This window comes from Physella acuta, unplaced genomic scaffold, assembly GCF_028476545.2.
Source record: "Physella acuta isolate Inbredline_101_S28 unplaced genomic scaffold, ASM2847654v3 ptg000677l, whole genome shotgun sequence".
Taxonomy (NCBI): Eukaryota; Metazoa; Mollusca; class Gastropoda; family Physidae; genus Physella; species Physella acuta.
The window spans coordinates 579,185-597,615 of record NW_026732196.1 but is presented as its reverse complement, the minus strand read 5'-3'; the positions used below and the strand labels follow the sequence as shown (position 1 = coordinate 597,615).

Here is an 18,431-nt window from a genome sequence, read left to right as displayed (position 1 = left end):
TTAAAAATCTTTCGGCTTTTGGGGTTAAAACTAAATAAAACAAAGATTTAAAAAACGAACCTTTCTAAAAGCAAGCTCTTAAATACACTGACAATAAAGAAATAAAACTAATTTGCTTTCTTTCATAAAATTGGTTGCTCAAGAGATCTGTTACATATTTTAGCTTAAGTCAAAAAAAGCAAATTAGTTTAATTCTTTTTTTCGGCGATACTCCATTCTATTTTTTAAATGTAACTATTACAAAACAATAAAGACATTTCTTAGCCCGATTGTTATGAAGTATGACCCTCATTACTATATGTGATGTATAATAATATACCAGAAGGTATAAAGGAGATCACTACCGATTCATTTTTCCCACCGTAGTATTTTTATAGTTAGATCTGTGTAGCTGAAAATAGCTTATATCTAATCAGGCATTTTTTTCCAAAATCTATGTTGGAATTGTTTTTTTCTTTATATATAAATATAGCATAACATTTTTATGAATACAGCTTTTTTTGTTTTTATTTTTCCTAATAATATAATATGAATGTGTGTATATAGCCTACATATGTATACAAACGTAAGCTTGAGAACTGTCATAAAATTATTGTATGTCAGTGGTATCATGAATTTTAACAACCAACAATAAATACTTTGTCTCAGTGGCGTAGCCAGGATCGTCTCAAGGGGGGGGGGGGGGGTTCCAATTTTTACCCGGGGACAAACTTTCGATTTGCACCCCCCCCTCAAACTTTCGATTTGCATCCCCCCCCCCCTCAAACTTTCGATTTGCACCCCCCTCAAACTTTCGATTTGCACCCCCCCTCAAACTTTCGATTTGCACCCCGCCCCTCAAACTTTCGATTTGCACCCCCCCCCCTCAAACTTTTGATTTGCACCCCGCCCCTCAAACTTTCGATTTGCACCCCCCCTCATACTTTTTATATATATACCGAGGGGTCTATGGGGGGGGGGGTTATGACCCCCCCTAACCCCCCCTGCCTACGCCACTGCCTTGTCTGGTCGACAAAGGAAAGACCCACTGAATACCAAATCTAGATGAAGGTTACAGCGAACCACCCTTAAGATTAAAACTTACAAGCTGCTATTGAGACGTAGGTGTTGATAATGTAAAGTTGATAAACAAAAACTAATCAATAAAAGCAGTATTGTTACAGTTATTGATGAAGTTTATTAATACATATACAAGTATAAAAATATTAAACAATTGCAAAAGTTGTGTCAATTTGCTTGTACTTTGTACTTTTATCGAAGGAAATACATGTCTTAAAATGAACAATACAAATTTAACAATTGCCAAAACAAAATACTATAGTGTCTTTAAAATACGAACTGTAAATAAAAGCGATATTTAATGAAATGGTGGTTTTAATATAATGTCTTAGAAACAATGAACTGTAAATAAGAGAAACATGAATACAACGCTTTATTTAATCTTCTCGAAAGGCGCGCCGAAGTTTGCGCAAGACGAACTGGAAAACAGCAGCTATATCAGGAACCAGCACAAAACCAACGGTGAAACCGAAGAGTGCTGCGCCAAGCGAACCAATAGTATCAGCAGACGTTCTGTCGTCTGTAGCGGAAGTCTTGCTCCGTATGTAGGACGACAGGTCGTGAGTCTCAACGGTCAAGTTCTTTTTGATCTGGTCAATTTCTTTCTGAACGGCCATTAGAGTACTGGACATGTTGATTCTGGTCTGAGTCCTACAGGAGCAGGGACAAGATGGTTGTGATCTGGTCTTGACACAGGAGCTACCATCTTGGTCAAGTTGGTAACCTAATGGGCAGGTACAGGTGTAAGAACCTAATGTATTCACACAGGTATTTTCACAGGTGTGTACGTTTTCTTTACACTCGTTGATATCCAAGCAAGTGACGTTGTCTTTGTTGTCTAAACGGTAACCATGGAAACAACTACAGACGTACGAGCCAATAGAATTTGTACAGTTTTGTGTACAATTGTGTCGGCCTTGTTGACACTCATCCATATCCACACAGGTGAAAGGATCGTGTGTGTCAATGTGATAGCCGTCCTTACATGTACACACGTAGCTACCTGCCGTGTTGTTACAACCTTCAGAACAGTTGTCAGTTCCTAAACCACATTCGTCGACATCCACACAGAGAAATCTGCTGTCGTTGTGTAACTCATAACCTTGATGGCAGCTACAGGTGTAACCACCTACAGTGTTGTTACATAACTGGGAGCAGTTGTGTGTTGTAGTTTGACACTCGTCTATGTCTTCACATGTTTTGTTATCCCTGGCCAACACGAACCCTTGGCGACATCCACAGCTGTAGGAACCGTTCAAATTTGTACAGATCTGTTGACATGATGAACTCAGACACTCGTTCACGTCAACACAATCGCCAAGTTTGTCCATTACGTAACCATCATAGCAGCTGCATGTGTAGCTACCTGCAGAGTTCTGGCATATCTGTGAGCAGTTATCTGTTTTCAAGTCGCATTCGTTCACATCAACACATGTGTTATCTACAATCTGGAACCCATTCCTGCATACAAAAGGCTGTTGACACAACAAATTCAAAGGAGTTTTGCTACAACTGCATGATTTCATGTCGCTGTTAAGCGTATAGCCAAACCCACAGCTGCACTTGTAAGAGCCAACAGTGTTGGTGCAAAATTGACTGCAGGGTTTTTGTATACATTCATCTATGTCCAAACAGCTGACCAGGTCGTAGGCTAGACGATAGCCAGCATTACAAGAACAGGTGTAGGACCCAACTTGGTTCTGGCACTGTTGCTGACAGGGTTTAACATCAAGACCGCATTCATCAACGTCATTACAACTTGTCAGGTCCGACGCCAGCTGGTAACCTTGGTTACACCCACATCTGTACGAGCCGTCTATGTTGGTGCAGGTTTGTCCGCACGGTGACTGGAGACACTCGTTCACATCCACACACGACACGCCGTCAGGTCCCCGAATGTATCCGACATTACAGAAGGCTTTACAGAGGACTTTAAACATAAAAGAACCGCTGCTTTTATCTTTAAGTCCATCTGTCGTGCTCCTTACGTAACATTTTGTGGTTGCACTCAACTGGCAACCATCGTTAGGTTCTGCGTTTGCCCATGTTGTCTGGTCAACCTCCCCTAGCTTCCAAAAGTATCCTGTTCTATTTTTGAATATGTCCACCCACACGTCAAAACTTTTATATTTACTTAACAAGTAAGTCTTGACATTCGAGAACTCGAGGTTGGTGTCAAACATAACGACAGTCGAGTCGATGGCCGCACACATCTTTACTGAAGCTTCGTAGTACTGGGTGGTTGTGGACAACAAGTACATTCTTTTGTCTATGCTGAAACTTGTAAAGTCTGAGAGGTTGGTTGTCTGGACACTGACTAGCCCTGTAAGATTTTATACACGTTAAATCGTTTCCACTATAAGATAAATACAATAATCAATAATAAGTATTCACTTGATTATTATAAAACTACAATTAAAAAAAAATTAAAATAGTTATAAAATGTATAAATAAATTATAATTTAAAGAACTAGTATTCGTAATATTGCTATTTATCTTTCAACTTTAATTTTAAATATCTTTACACATTTCATTGATAAATTTTTAAATTTCATCAACAATATTTGATTTAGTTTTGGAAAATCTAGCATGGATTACAAAAATTCTGTGCCATTCTTACAAAGTGCCAGAATCGTAGGTATTATCCACGAAAGCCTGCACATTCTCATCTTCGACAGAGAAGTTTCAATTACAGCAAAGGTCAACTATTGGAAGAAAAAATTAATTAAAAGAGAAATTTCAGAATTTTCTTAAAATAATTTAAAATTATTTTAAATAATAGCATGCTTATTAACTTTCTGGTGTTCAGACGTTGTCGAGTCGGTAAAGCTCATGGTTGCTAAACCGAAAGTCTCGAGTTCGAACCCTCGGGCAGACGAGGCTCTTTAGCCACTCTTCTGTGAGAGACAACTCCAAAATCAAACAAATGCTGCCTTGTAGTTAGTTCTTTGTTGAACAAAGGCTATGGAAGCAAATTAAAAAAGAAAAGCATTTTGAAATCAGAGTCAATTGCCTCAATGGCGCATAACCAGTTGACACGTATACTTAATTGCGTTAGAGGGGATCCCCTCCAACACTAAAATAAAGAACGAAGAATAAGAAAGATGAACTTTTTAACAATACGATACGACTGACACCTACCACTTACAGTCAACTATTAGAGACAAGCTGAAGTTCTACTCATATAGGAGTGTCTATATCATTTTATTGCATATGCTTACTAAATTAAAAATGCACTGATCTTACTAAAACATATATTTTACGTTTGTGCTTTACCATTACACGCACAGAAATATATTGAACACTGGAGCCAAATACTACTAGCACAGTATTTACAAAATCACACTCATCTTAAAACTGTTTTTTTTCTCCAGTGGTGTTTTTGTTTTACTATAAATCTAGATAAACGAGTATTTCTAAATTTCTATTTATTATATATATATATATATATATATATATATATATATATATATATATATATATATATATATATATATATATATATATATATATATATATATATATATATATATATAGGCCTATATATATGTATGTATTAATGTCTGTCTGTCATCTGGTCGTCATATGAAAGTCTTAGATGTTCTTGAGTACACTTCACGGAAAGTTTCAACCATAAAATCATAAAATATATCAATACTGGAGAGCGGCGCCCCACCAGTGGATATCGGCTAGCACCCCGAGTGCCCCTGCGGGTGTCTTAGTACATGGCGTCCTCCTTTTGGGCGTCGAGCACAAACGAGCACAAACGATCCAATAAAGCTACACCAGAGGCGACCTTCGGTCTTGGAAAAGTTTTATTGGAGCGGCAGTGGAAAATAATTAATAAAAATATCACTAACGCACAAGCACTGGAAAAAATAAATTAATACGACACTTTGAAATGATTTCCATTTTTAAATGAATAATATTTCAATAAAATTGACACGGTGTAAATTAAATACTACCACGATGAGTGTTCCTGAATTACGTGTTTCTGAAATCGCAGCAATAGACCAGTTCCGAATGAAGAAATGTGTAAGAGGAATTTATCTTGATTAACACTTTTCTTCACAAGGGATGTACTATGGCTGTTGTGGTAACCCGATGGAACTTATGATTAATTAATTCCCGATGTATTCCATTCAAGCGTACCCAGCCTACCGTGACGTCACTAAACAATCGCCTTGAGAGTGATAACATCTGTAGCTGCTCCAAATAGAAAATACTGTAGGTGGGATTTTCAACCAGCCGTTACCGTTACCATGATAGCAACCCCCGCCCCTCGATTGACCATTATAGACCTGGCAAACTCTGCTTTCATGTATGTGTAAAATTACTTGGATAGAATACTTGTGTTATTGAGTACGTCATTTTTATTCCGTAGTCCTTAGATAGGAGATAACCACAGTATTTGACACGGTTGGCAGATTTCAAACATTGCGCACAACTTAAAAACAAGAAGACCAAAATAGACAACTCATTACCATACGTAAACTATTCTTTCAATAAAATCAGTTATTAAATTTTTCTATTTATTTCACAATGTACGTTTGGGTTTGTGGCAAGTTTTGTAACTCAGTTCGCACCGGCTTCTAACACAGCGAATTCGTTATAGTATTCCAGATACGTTCGTCTTTGATGACAATGCAAGAACATTTATTTAATCGGGAAAAAAAATATTGAACTTGTCATTAAAATTTAATTACAAGATTTATACATTTAATTAAAAAAGGAGATAACAAGAGTAATGCCGTTGATAGTCTGAGAGCCGAGCCCGAACTAAGATGGAGCAAATAGAAATATAAACAGAAAGTGATATATATTGCTATTTCAGTTACAACGCCTGGTTCCACCCCCTCTACATGTTTACACTATACCCATTTAAGGAAGCTACTATTTGTGTGTATCGTCGTCCCTATATTTGTATCGCCTGTGTGGTCGAATAATAGTCCTTGCTGTGTTTACGAGGCTAGCGGTCAGACCCTTCGGGGTTCTGAGGTCAAGCCAGCCCGCGTCTTCCGTGCACAAATTGTGATAGTGGTCTGCTATGAAAGCTCTATTTTGTACAGCTGATTGGCAGAAGTGGTTACACGTCTGACTTGAGGCATGGCAGGCATGGCAGGCGAGGAATTGTAGGTTTGGATCCCGTTGGGTTCTGACTGTTCTGTCTTTACTTGGACTATATTCTGTACGGTTGTCTACCCTTGGCGTTGAAATATCACTTTTTGTTTATATTGATATTTCAGTTACAACGCCTGCTTCCACCCCCTCTACATGTTTAAGAAGGAGCAATGAATCGTCTTTAAAGGATCAAAAGCCAATGATCCGTTTTTAAAGCAAATAGTTTTAGTGGCATGCATTGTCATATTCAATAAGAAAGGCCGGATTAAAAACAAAACAAAATTCTAGCAAGCCTGTTAATCGTTTTAAATACTTAAATATTGAATTACTAGATAAATTGTATAAACTTTATAATTATGAATCAGCCACATCAACCCGTTTTTAAGCGGCCGCGACCAACCTTCGAAACACCACCACACAACCCGTTTTAGACCCAGCGACAACTGGTACTCGTCGAATAACTGGTCCATATGGCGATACCGCAAGCTCCTTAATATTACCAATACACGTAAAGAGACAGCTATAGCGTTCACAGATAAAATCCTGCTTTAATTTTTAAAACGGTTTTAAAACGTTTAGGTTTTCTTCCTCGTTGAAATATTGTGTTGCAACATGTTGCTAATTGTATATAACAAACACAACAAAAGTATTTTTAGCAACGTATTATAAAACGTTTTCTTCCTTATCTTTCATCAAGCAGGTTCCATCAATACTTCTGGAACTATAGATAGCCTTGCACATGTTTTATTGTAGGCGTCTTTCATTGAACAGTAAAATAGTATCAGTGGTACGAAAATAAACCACTAGAAAGCCTTCATAATAATACGTTTTTTTAGCGCTCAGGACATCTGCTGGTTATTGCACTAGCATATGACGCAGACGCTTAAAATTAGGCAGACTGTTGCGAGAGGGGGAAGGGGAGATGCAAATCGACAAGTGAATGAAAACTGAAAGCAACTGACCAGTGCCATTATCAAATGTCCATGTTAAAATCATTTGTTACTTCGTGAGGTCGTAAATCGACCCCCGGTGGTAACCAGAGTTTCTTCCAGGCATCTCTTCCAGCCCCCCCCTCCCCCCCCCCCCGCCCGAAATTTTTTTACCGCCCCCCCCCCCCCCCGAACGGAATGAAATTTATATAATCTATATAGAAAATATATACTTTTAACAGTGCCCGACCCCCCCCCCCCACCGAAGAAAGTCACCCCCCCCCCCCGAAAATTCCAAGAGCCCCCCCCCCCCCCCGGAGAAAAAAAGTCTGGAAGTGAACATGGGCCGTTTTCCTTAAATAAAACAGTGTACATTATTCTGAAACTCGTGGTGAATTAGCAAACAATTTTTAGGACACTTTGGGTGTGTACATCTGGCTATATTGCTTTTTAATTTTGCGTGTACTTCGGTCATATGGGATAGTTGTTGGTCAGCCTCTACGACTAGAGATGACCACAGAACGCTTTATTCGAGTTTTTTTGTAAGGGAGGCTACTTCCTCAAATATTAAATTTTCTGAGCAATGTTGTCTACTAATTTGAGACGAAAAAAAAAACTGACGCTTTTTACTATTCGTTAGACTTATAATAACAGTAGGCCTACACGTTAACATATAAATCACTTTTGAATCTTACACATAGATAATTAAATTTTAAAAATGTTTAGGTACTCGACACATGTTATGCAGTTGATATAACGTATTTTTCTATTGATTTTTTTTAATATCGCAGACTAGTGCTTATTTTAGTTAATGATAGAGGATATACCCTAAGTGCTTAAATCCTCTCACATCCGGTAATAACCACAGTGTTTATTTCCTTAGCAGGTACCGTTTCAGTTATGTTGACCAAATTTCCCTGGAAAGTATTACACAAAATTTAAAGCTTTCAATAAATTTTTTAGCAGTGGTAAGTTGTTCTAGTTTCTTGAGTAGCTTACTTTGAATACTGTTTCAGTTAGGTAGACGGAGTTTCATATATAAGTATGGTATTTTATACTTGGATTACTTCATGTAATTACCTGCGATATATGGAAGTGATGCTTTACTCTATTTCCGGTAAATAAATTACCGTAACATAAGTTCCTATTCAGTTAGATAAACGAAATTTTATAAATAGGTATAAGATCTTATTCTCTTGTTTTTATCCAATTTTGAGTGACATTCTGTGTACGGTAGTAATACTTTACGGTAATTTTATTCAATCTCTAAACAAATATCACTTCTACATTGTTACATTTTACAAATTATTAATCTACGAACATATTTCTAATTGCGACAGAACATTTCTAACAATTATTATGTGTAAGAAAAAAATAGTATATAAAAACCAAAAGGCAATCAATTTAAAAAATTGAAATCGATTACAATAATTTTAAATACTCTTAAAATTTTATTTTGAGATATTTTATCTGAGATATTTTGTCTCAAATCATTTGTCCATGGTATCATTTGTCCTGATATATTTTGTCCTGATGTCTTTATTCCATGAGTTCATTTGTCCTTGAGATAATTTCTCTTGATATAATTTGTCCTAAGATCATTTGTCCTGAGATCATTTGTCCTGAGATCATTTGTCCTGAGATCATTTGTCCTGAAATCATTTGTCCTGAGATCATTTGTCCTGAGATCATTTGTCCTGAGATAATTTTCCTGAGATCATTTGTCCTGAGATCATTTGTCCTGAGATCATTTGTCCTGAGATCATTTGTCCTGAGATCATTTGTCCTGAGATCATTTGTCCTGAGATCATTTGTCCTGAGATCATTTGTCCTGAGATCATTTGTCCTGAGATCATTTGTCCTGAGATCATTTGTCCTGAGATCATTTGTCCTGAGATCATTTGTCCTGAGATCATTTGTCCTGAGATAATTTTCCTGAGATCATTTGTCCTGAGATCATTTGTCCTGAGATCATTTGTCCTGAGATCATTTGTCCTGAGATCATTTGTCCTGAGATCATTTGTCCTGAGATCATTTGTCCTGAGATCATTTGTCCTGAGATAATTTTCCTGAGATCATTTGTCCTGTCACAGAACAAAACGTCGCACAAATATAATTATTGGTTTGTAAAACGACTCGACACAAACTGCAACTAAAGATTTTTATATTTTAAAAATGATATAATTATTAACCCCTTCTTAGTTTGTGGTCCCCCCCCCTTTTATTTTTGTAAAACTATTCTAGGTTTGGCCTTAACATCAAGTGACGTCACTAAGCCGATGAAAGTTATTAAGTTTTTTAGAAAACAATGTGTTTGTTCTGAATTTTTATAATTAAAGTGGTGTAACGTCTTTAAATTAATCTGTGATTAACAGTTTGGTAAAAAAAAAACATTATTCTCTACCTAAATACGTATTTTACAGCTTTACACATTGTGCAGATTCTCTCCTGTAACCGAAAAGACAAACAAAAATAAATAAATAAATAAATTTAATTTACAAACATGTAAATAAACTTGAGATTTAGTAGTATATAGATTGTAGTATATAGATACTAGCTACATACCCGTGCACCGCCACGGTAAATCTTTTTTAAATGTACCAACTTGGGAACAGAACAAAACTAAACACAACACAAAGGAACAAAAAAAAAACACAAACGAAAAAACAAACACAACACTGATAACATAAACACAATTTAAATGCAATCATAAAGGCATATTGCTCACAGTCTAGCCCGTAGCGCCAAATCGAGCCCTTTCCGAGCACCGGCGGACGTGTCTGACTCAGTGAATGACTATAAAACAGAGGCGAAGCCACCCTTCTCGGCGCCTGGGGGCAAACTTTCGATTTGCATCCCCCCTCAAACTTTCAATTTCCACCCCCCCCCCTTAAACTTTCGATTTGCACCCCGCCCTCAAACGTTTGATTTGCTATCCCTCCCCCCGCTCAAATTTTTTTCTTATTTGCACCACCTTCAAACATTTTTGATTTGCATCCTCCCGCCCCCCCCCCCCCCGCCCTCAAACTTTCGATTTGCACCCCCAACCCATTTTAGCGCCCCCTAAAGTCGGCGCCCGGGGACATATGCCCCCCACCCCTCGCTACGCTGTAAAACCCCTAGCTTGTCCGCAAATCGAAAGATAGAATAATAATTAGTAACCAGTATGTTCAGTGTATAAACTAAATAAAAGGCAGTATTTAGAATATCCGTGTTTTACCGACCATATTGCACTTTATAAATTCAATGTATTTTTCAGTACTTTTTAAAAATTTACAATAAAGTTTCATGACTAAAACCATTGCGCACCAAATGAACGTGATGACTTTAAAAAATATTATTAGTAAACAGTACGTACAGTGAATAAAATAAATAAAAGTTAGTATTTTATCCATCAATGCTAATTATAATACTCCAACAATAATGTACTCTTACACGTCTGCATAATTTGCATTCACATTTTGCTAATTATATTATTCCAAAAATTATTCCGTATTGGAGATTTTGCATTCACATTTATTTTTATATTACTTCCCTTGTCAAAATTACTAAACAGTTTAATTAGATTTTTCACCCTACTGTTATTATGTTATTAAAATGTATCCACTTTTTCAAGGAATATAAACGAAAATGATATTTGACATTGATCCTTTTAATATCTTTTAGGAATGTGCGTGTATTTAATATTTTCTTTACGTTATGCAAAAGAGTAAAAACACTGGCAATTATAAAATAACTTTATGTCGTTATATAATCAAACCCTACTCTACCACTTGTAATAAGACACTGCGATAAACTAAAAAGCACTGCATGGTGCGATATTTACTTTTATGGTTCCAAAATCTACATCGATGACGAAAGGACTGACACACTACCAGCCCGCTTATATTATAGATATATACTCTTGCATTGTCGTGAGACATGAATGTATCTTGAAAGTTGGTTAAAATTGAGTAAAAGGACGTGACACAATCTTCAAACAAACAAATGTACAAACACTGTGAAGTAAATAAAAGCTTATATAAAGTCAACACTGTGTAAAACTATTGGTGCAGTTTATTATCTAAAAATGTTTACAAATGTTGCATAGAAGAAAATTCAGGCAAACGTAATGAAATATTTAAAACAACAATTGTTAAAGCAGTGTCAGGTTTTTTCAGAAGTGAAAAGAAATTAGACTACCTGTTATCCTTAGATAACTGGGTTACGCGGGTCATCCGTATATGATACCCCACGCTTGTTTGACGATTTTTATCTTTCCCCTCTCCTCCCTACAGTCACACATCGTCACAAAATGCCAGACCCCATAATAAAAAGACGTAACACCTCGGACAACATGTTTTTGTCTTTTAAAACTCCGATTTCGGCTGAGCGTGGGTCTAAGCACTCAATCCCTTCATATGCTGAGGTCACATGTGGACTTTACTTCACCTGCTGAACTCTAAGTTACGTGCCCCGTATCTTCCAAGTCCCAATAGGCAACTTTATCATTCACATCTAACAAGAAATCAAACCTGAATTTGTATGTTTTTGTCTTTAAAAAATCAATGTATTACTATAATATTTTCTGAACTCGAACCACAGTTTTTAAAAACTTATTAAAGCAAACGTCAAACTAATATTTTTTAATTAGAACAAATCGCAATGTGCATTTAGCTTTATAATGCGTGCGTTTAACTTCAGAATGGGCAACATTGCCTTCCACGGAAGCTGACATATTTGTTTTGAAAATAAGTTTAAAAAATCAAATCAAGTGACGTCACAAAGCCGGTGAATGTTTTTTTTATTTTTTTTTTAAATTTTAAATTTAGTTATTATTCTGAACTTTTAAATTAAAGTAGTGTTTCTGCAAATACATATATCAATAAATTAATTAACTTCTTTAAATAAATTTGTGTTTAACAGTTGGGGAAAAAAGAACATTATTCTTAACATAAATAGCTAATTTACAGTTTACACATAATGCAGATGATCTCATCTAACAGAACAGACGAACCAACAAAAATGATATACAGACTTCTCGAAGTTAGAAGTAAATAGATATTTTTTTATTTAAAAGTTTGGTTAATTAATTAGAAGAAGAAGAAAAAAATAATAAAAATCTAAATAAATATGGATTGTTAATCCCCCTGAAAAGTGTTTCAATCAATGGGTAAACAATAAAGTATTTTTAAAAATCGTAACTATACAGTTTCAAAGTTTTAAATGTTTGGTTAGTTAAAGAGTGTCAAAAACATCAAACCATAAATAAAACAACATGAATAAAAAAACAGCAACTAATCTCCTCTCCAGGCGCGCCAAAGTTTGGGCAAGACGAACTGGAAAACAGCAAATATATCAGGAACCAGCACAAAAACAATTGTGAAACCAAAGAGTGCTGCGCCAAGCGAACCAATAGTATCAGCAGACGTTCTGTCGTCTGTTGCGGAAGTCTTGCTCCGTATGTAGGACGACAGGTCGTGAGTCTCAACGGTCAAGTTCTTTTTGATCTGGTCAATTTCTTTCTGAACGGCCATTAGATTACTGGACATGTTGATTCTGGTCTGAGTCCTACAGGAGCAGGGACAAGATGGTTGTGATCTGGTCTTGACACAGGAGCTACCATCTTGGTCAAGTTGGTAACCTAATGGGCAGCTACAGGTGTAAGAACCTAATGTGTTGACACAGGTATTTTCACAGGTGTCTGAGTTTTCTTTACACTCGTCGATATCCAAACACGAGCTACTCTTATTGTTAAAACGGTAACCATGGAAACAACTACAGACGTACGAGCCAACAGAATTTGTACAATTTTGTGTACAATTGTGTCGGTCTTGTTGACACTCATCCATATCCACACAGGTGAAAGGATCGTGTGTGTCAATGTGATAGCCGTCCTTACATGTACACACGTAGCTACCGGCCGTGTTGTTACAACCATCAGAACAGTTGTCAGTTCCTAAACCACATTCGTCGACATCCACACAGAGAAATCTGCTGTCGTTGTGTAACTCATAACCTTGATGGCAGCTACAGGTGTAACCACCTACAGTGTTGTTACATAACTGTGAGCAGTTGTGTGTTGTAGTTTGACACTCGTCTATGTCCTCACATGTTTTGTTATCCCTGGCCAACACGAACCCTTGGCGACATCCACAGCTGTAGGAACCGTTCAAATTTGTACAGATCTGTTGACATTGTGAACTCAGACACTCGTTCACGTCAACACAGTCGCCAAGTTTGTCCATTACGTAACCATCATAGCAGCTACAGGTGTAGCTACCTGCAGAGTTCTGGCATATCTGTGAGCAGTTATCTGTTTTCAAGTCGCATTCGTTCACATCAACACATGTGTTACCTACAAGCTGGAACCCATTCCTGCATACGACAGGCTGTTGACACAAATAGTTCCACTGGCTACAGGTACAAGATTTCATGTCGCTGTTAAGTGTGTAGCCTATCATACAGCTGCATTGGTAAGAACCAACAGTGTTGGTGCACAATTGACTGCAGGGTTTTTGTAAACATTCATCTATGTCCAAACAGCTGACCAGATCGTAGGCTAGACGATAGCCAGCATTACAAGAACAGGTGTAGGACCCAACTTGATTCTGGCACTGTTGCTGACAGGGCTTAACATCAAGACCGCATTCATCAACGTCAACACAACTGGTCAGGTCCGACGCCAGCTGGTAACCTTGGTTACACCCACATCTGTACGAGCCGTCTAAGTTGGTGCACGTTTGTCCGCACGGTGACTGGAGACACTCGTTCACATCCACACACGTCACGCCGTCAGGTCCCCTGATGTATCCGACATTACAGATGGCCCTGCAGAGGACTTTAACCATATAAGAACCGCTGCTTTTATCTCTAAGTCCATCTGTCGTGATCCTTACATAACATTTTGTGGTTGTAATCAACCGACAATCCTCGTTAGGTTCTGCGCTTGCCCATGATGTCAGGTTAATTTCCTCAAGCTTCCAAAAGTATCTTGTTCTATTTTTAAATATATCTATCCACACGTCAAAACTTTTATATTTATTCAACTAGTAAGTCTTGACATTCGAGAACTCGAGGTTGGTGTCAAACATAACGACAGTCGAGTCAATGGCCGCACACATCTTTACTGAGGCGTCGTAGTACTGGGTGGTTGTGGACAACAAGTACATCCTTTTGTCTATGCTGAAACTTGTAAAGTCCGAGAGGTTCATTGTCTGGACACTGACCAGCCCTGTAAGATTTAATGCACGTTAGTTCGTCTACCACTATGAGATAAATACATTAATACAATTATTCACTTGAATATTATAAAACTACAATTTAAAAAAAATTAAAATAGTTATAAAATGTATAAATAAATTATAATTTAAAGAACTAGTATTCGTAATATTGCTATTTATCTTTCGGCTTTATTTTTTTAAATATCTTTACAAATTTCATTAATAAATTTTGAAATTTCATCAACAATATTTGATTTAGTTTTAGAAAATCTAGCATGAATTACAAAAATTCTGTTCCATTCTTACAAAGTGCCAGAATCGTAGGTATTATCCACGAAAGTCTGCACATTCTCATCTTCAATAGAGATGTTTTAATTACAGCAAAGTTCAACTATTTGAAGAAAAAGTTAATAAAAAGAGAAATTTCAGAATTTCCTTAAAATAATTTCAAATTATTTAAAATAATAACATGCTTATTAACTTTTTGGGTTTCAGACATTGTAGAGACGGTAAAGCTCATGGTTGCTAAACCGAAAGACTCGAGTTCGAACGCTCGGGCAGACGAGGCTCTTTAGCTGGGGACAGCCAATCTTCTAGGAGAGAAAACTCCAAAATCAAACAACTGCTGCCTTGGAGTTTGTTCTTTGTTGAACAAAGGCTAAGCAAGCAAATCCAAAAGGAAAAGCATTCTGAAATCAGAATCAAGGGCCTCAATGGCGCATAACCAGTTGACAATTATACTTAATTGCGTTGGAGGGGATCCCTCCAACACTAAAATTAAGAACGAAGAAGAAGAAAGATGAACTTTTTAGCAATACGATGCGACTGGCACCTACCACTTACGGTCAACCATTAGAGACAAGCTGAAGTTCTACTCATATAGGAGTGCCTATATAATTTTATTGCATATGCTTACTAAATTAAAAATGTACTGATCTTACTAAAACATATTTTACGTTTGTGCTTAACCATTACACGCACAGAAATATATTGAACACTGGAGCCAAATACTACTAGCACAGTAGGTACAAAATCACACTCATCTTAAAACTGTTTTTTTCTCCAGTGGTGTTTTTGTTTTACTATAAATCTAGATAAACGAGTATTTCTAAATTTCTATTTATTATATATATATATATATATATATATATATATATATATATATATATATATATATATATATATATATATATATATATATATATATATATATATATATATATATATATATATATATATAGGCCTATATATATGTATGTATTAATGTCTGTCTGTCGTCTGGTCGTCATATGAAAGTCTTAGATGTTCTTGAGTACACTTCACGGAAAGTTTCAACCATAAAATCATAAAATATATAAATACTGGAGAGCGGCGCCCCACCAGTGGATATCGGCTAGCACCCCGAGTGCCCCTGCGGGTGTCTTAGTACATGGCGTCCTCCTTTTGGGCGTCGAACACAAACGATCCAATAAAGCTACACCAGAGGCGTCCTTCGGTCTTGGAAAAGTTTTATTCGAGCGGCAGTGGAAAATAATTAATAAAAATATCACTAACGCACAAGCACTGGAAAAAATAAATTAATACGACGCTTTGAAATGATTTCCATTTTTAAATGAATAATATTTCAATAAAATTGACACGGTGTAAATTATATACTACCACGATGAGTGTTCCTGAATTACGTGTTTCTGAAATCGCAGCAATAGACCAGTTCCGAATGAAGAAATGTGTAAGAGGAATTTATCTTGATTAACACTTTTCTTCACAAGGGATGTACTATGGCTGTTGTGGTAACCCGATGGAACTTATGATTAATTAATTCCCGATGTATTCCATTCAAGCGTACCCAGCCTACCGTGACGTCACTAAACAATCGCCTTGAGAGTGATAACATCTGTAGCTGCTCCAAATAGAAAATACTGCAGGTGGGATTTTCAACCAGCCGTTACCGTTACCATGAAAGCAACCCCCCCCCCGCCCCTCGATTGACCATTATAGACCTGGCAAACTCTGCTTTCATGTATGTGTAAAATTACTTGGATAGAATACTTGTGTTATTGAGTACGTCATTTTTATTCCGTAGTCCTTAGATAGGAGATAACCACAGTATTTGACACGGTTGGCAAATTTCAAACATTGCACACAACTTAAAAACAAGATGACTAAAGTAGACAACTCATTACCATACGTAAATTATTCTTTCAATAAAATCAGTTTTTAAATGTTTCTATTTATTTCACAATGTACGTTTGGGTTTGTGGCAAGTTTTGTAACTCAGTTCGCACCGGCTTCTAACACAGCGAATTCGTTATAGTATTCCAGATACGTTCGTCTTTGATGACAATGCAAGAATATTTATTTAATCGGAAAAAATATTGAAATTTTCATTAAAATTTAATTACAAGATTTATACATTTAATTACAAAAAGGAGATAACAAGAGTAATGCCGTGGATAGTCTGAGAGCCGAGCCCGAACTAAGAAGGAGCAAATAGCAATACAAACAGAAAGTGATATATATTGCTATTTCAGTTACAACGCCTGTTTCCACCCCCTCACTATGTTTACACTATACCCATTCAAGGAAGCTACTATTTGTGTCTATCGTCGTCCCTATATTTGTATCGCCTGTGTGGTCGAATAATAGTCCTTGCTGTGTTTATGAGGCTAGCGGTCAGACCCTTCGGGGTTCAGAAGTCAAGCCAGCCCGCGTCTTCCGTGCACAAATTGTGATAGTGGTCTGCCATGAAAGCTCTATTTTTGTAGAGCTGATTGGCAGAAGTGGTTACACGTCTGACTTGAGGCATGGTAGGCGAGGAATTGTAGGTTTGTATCCCGTTGGGTTCTGACTGTTCTGTCTTTACTTGGACTATATTCTGTACGGTTGTCTACCCTTGGCGTTGAAATATCACTTTTTGTTTATATTGATATTTCAGTTACAACGCCTGCTTCCACCCCCACTACATATTTAAGAAGGAGCAATGAATCATCTTTAAAGGATCAAAAGCCAATGATCCGTTTTTAAAGCAAATAGTTTTAGTGGCATGCATTGTCATATTCAATAAGAAAGACCGGATTAAAAACAAAACAAAATTCTAGCAAGCCTGTTAATCGTTTTAAATACTTAAATATTGAATTACTAGATAAATTGTATAAACTTTATAATTATGAATCAGCCACATCAACCCGTTTTTAAGCGGCCGCGACCAACCTTCGAAACACCACCACACAACCCGTTTTAGACCCAGTGACAAACTGGTCCATATCGCGATACCGCAAGCTCCTTAATATTACCAATACACGTAAAGAGACAGCTATAGCGCTCACAGATAAAATCCTGCTTTAATTTTTAAAACGGTTTTAAAACGTTTAGGTTTTCTTCCTCGTTGAAATATTGTGTTGCAACATGTTGCTAATTGTATATAACAAACACAACAAAAGTATTTTTAGCAACGTATTATAAAACGTTTTCTTCCTTATCTTTCATCAAGCAGGTTCCATCAATACTTCTGGAACTATAGATAGCCTTGCACATGTTTTATTGTAGGCGTCTTTCATTGAACAGTAAAATAGTATCAGTGGTACGAAAATAAACCACTAGAAAGCCTTCATAATAATACGTTTTTTTTAGCGCTCAGGGCATCTGCTGGTTATGGCATTAGCATATGACGCAGACGCTTAAAATTAGGCAGACTGTTGCGAGAGGGGGAAGGGGAGATGCTAATCGACGAGTGGATGAAAACTGAAAGCAACTGACGGGTGCCTCATATAATCTGTATATCAAATGTCCATGTTAAAATCGTTTGTTACTTCGTGAGGTCGTAAATCGACCCCGGGGGTAACAAGAACCAAATACTTTTCCCAGGAAAATACGGAAGGCCATTAGAAGTGAACATGGGTCGTTTTCCTTAAAATGTGTACAAGTTCAGTGTTGTCGTCTAATTTTAGACCAAAAAAAAAACAACTGACGCTTTTTACTATTCGTTAGACTAATATAAATAACATAAAACATATAAATCACTTTTTGTAATCTTAGATATAACCTAAGATAATTAAATAAAAAATTGTTTAGGTACTCGACATATGTTATGCAGTTGATATTATGTATGTTTCAATTAATA

The 18,431-nt window shown here is 36.7% G+C and overlaps 1 protein-coding gene across 1 annotated transcript; it reads right to left on the bottom strand.

Annotated features, from left to right (window-relative positions):
* Window positions 1–1,436: 1,436 nt before the first annotated feature.
* LOC131949198 (fibrillin-1-like) lies at window positions 1,437–13,939 on the bottom strand. Its single transcript, XM_059310987.1, has 2 exons — window positions 12,502–13,939; window positions 1,437–3,382 (listed from the first exon to the last, which is right to left on the bottom strand). Exons 1-2 carry the CDS (start codon window positions 13,937–13,939, stop codon window positions 1,437–1,439), a joined length of 3,384 nt encoding a protein of 1,127 aa, XP_059166970.1.
* Between the last annotated feature and the right edge of the window lie 4,492 nt (window positions 13,940–18,431).

Coding starts and splice junctions, on each gene's coding strand:
- LOC131949198 (XM_059310987.1), bottom strand. CDS start 13,939: ATGGTTAAAGTCCTCTGCAGGGCCATCTGTAATGTCGGATACATCAGG. Junction 3,383..12,501: donor AACGTCTGCTGATACTATTG/GTTCGCTTGGCG, acceptor AAAATCTTACAG/GGCTAGTCAGTGTCCAGACA.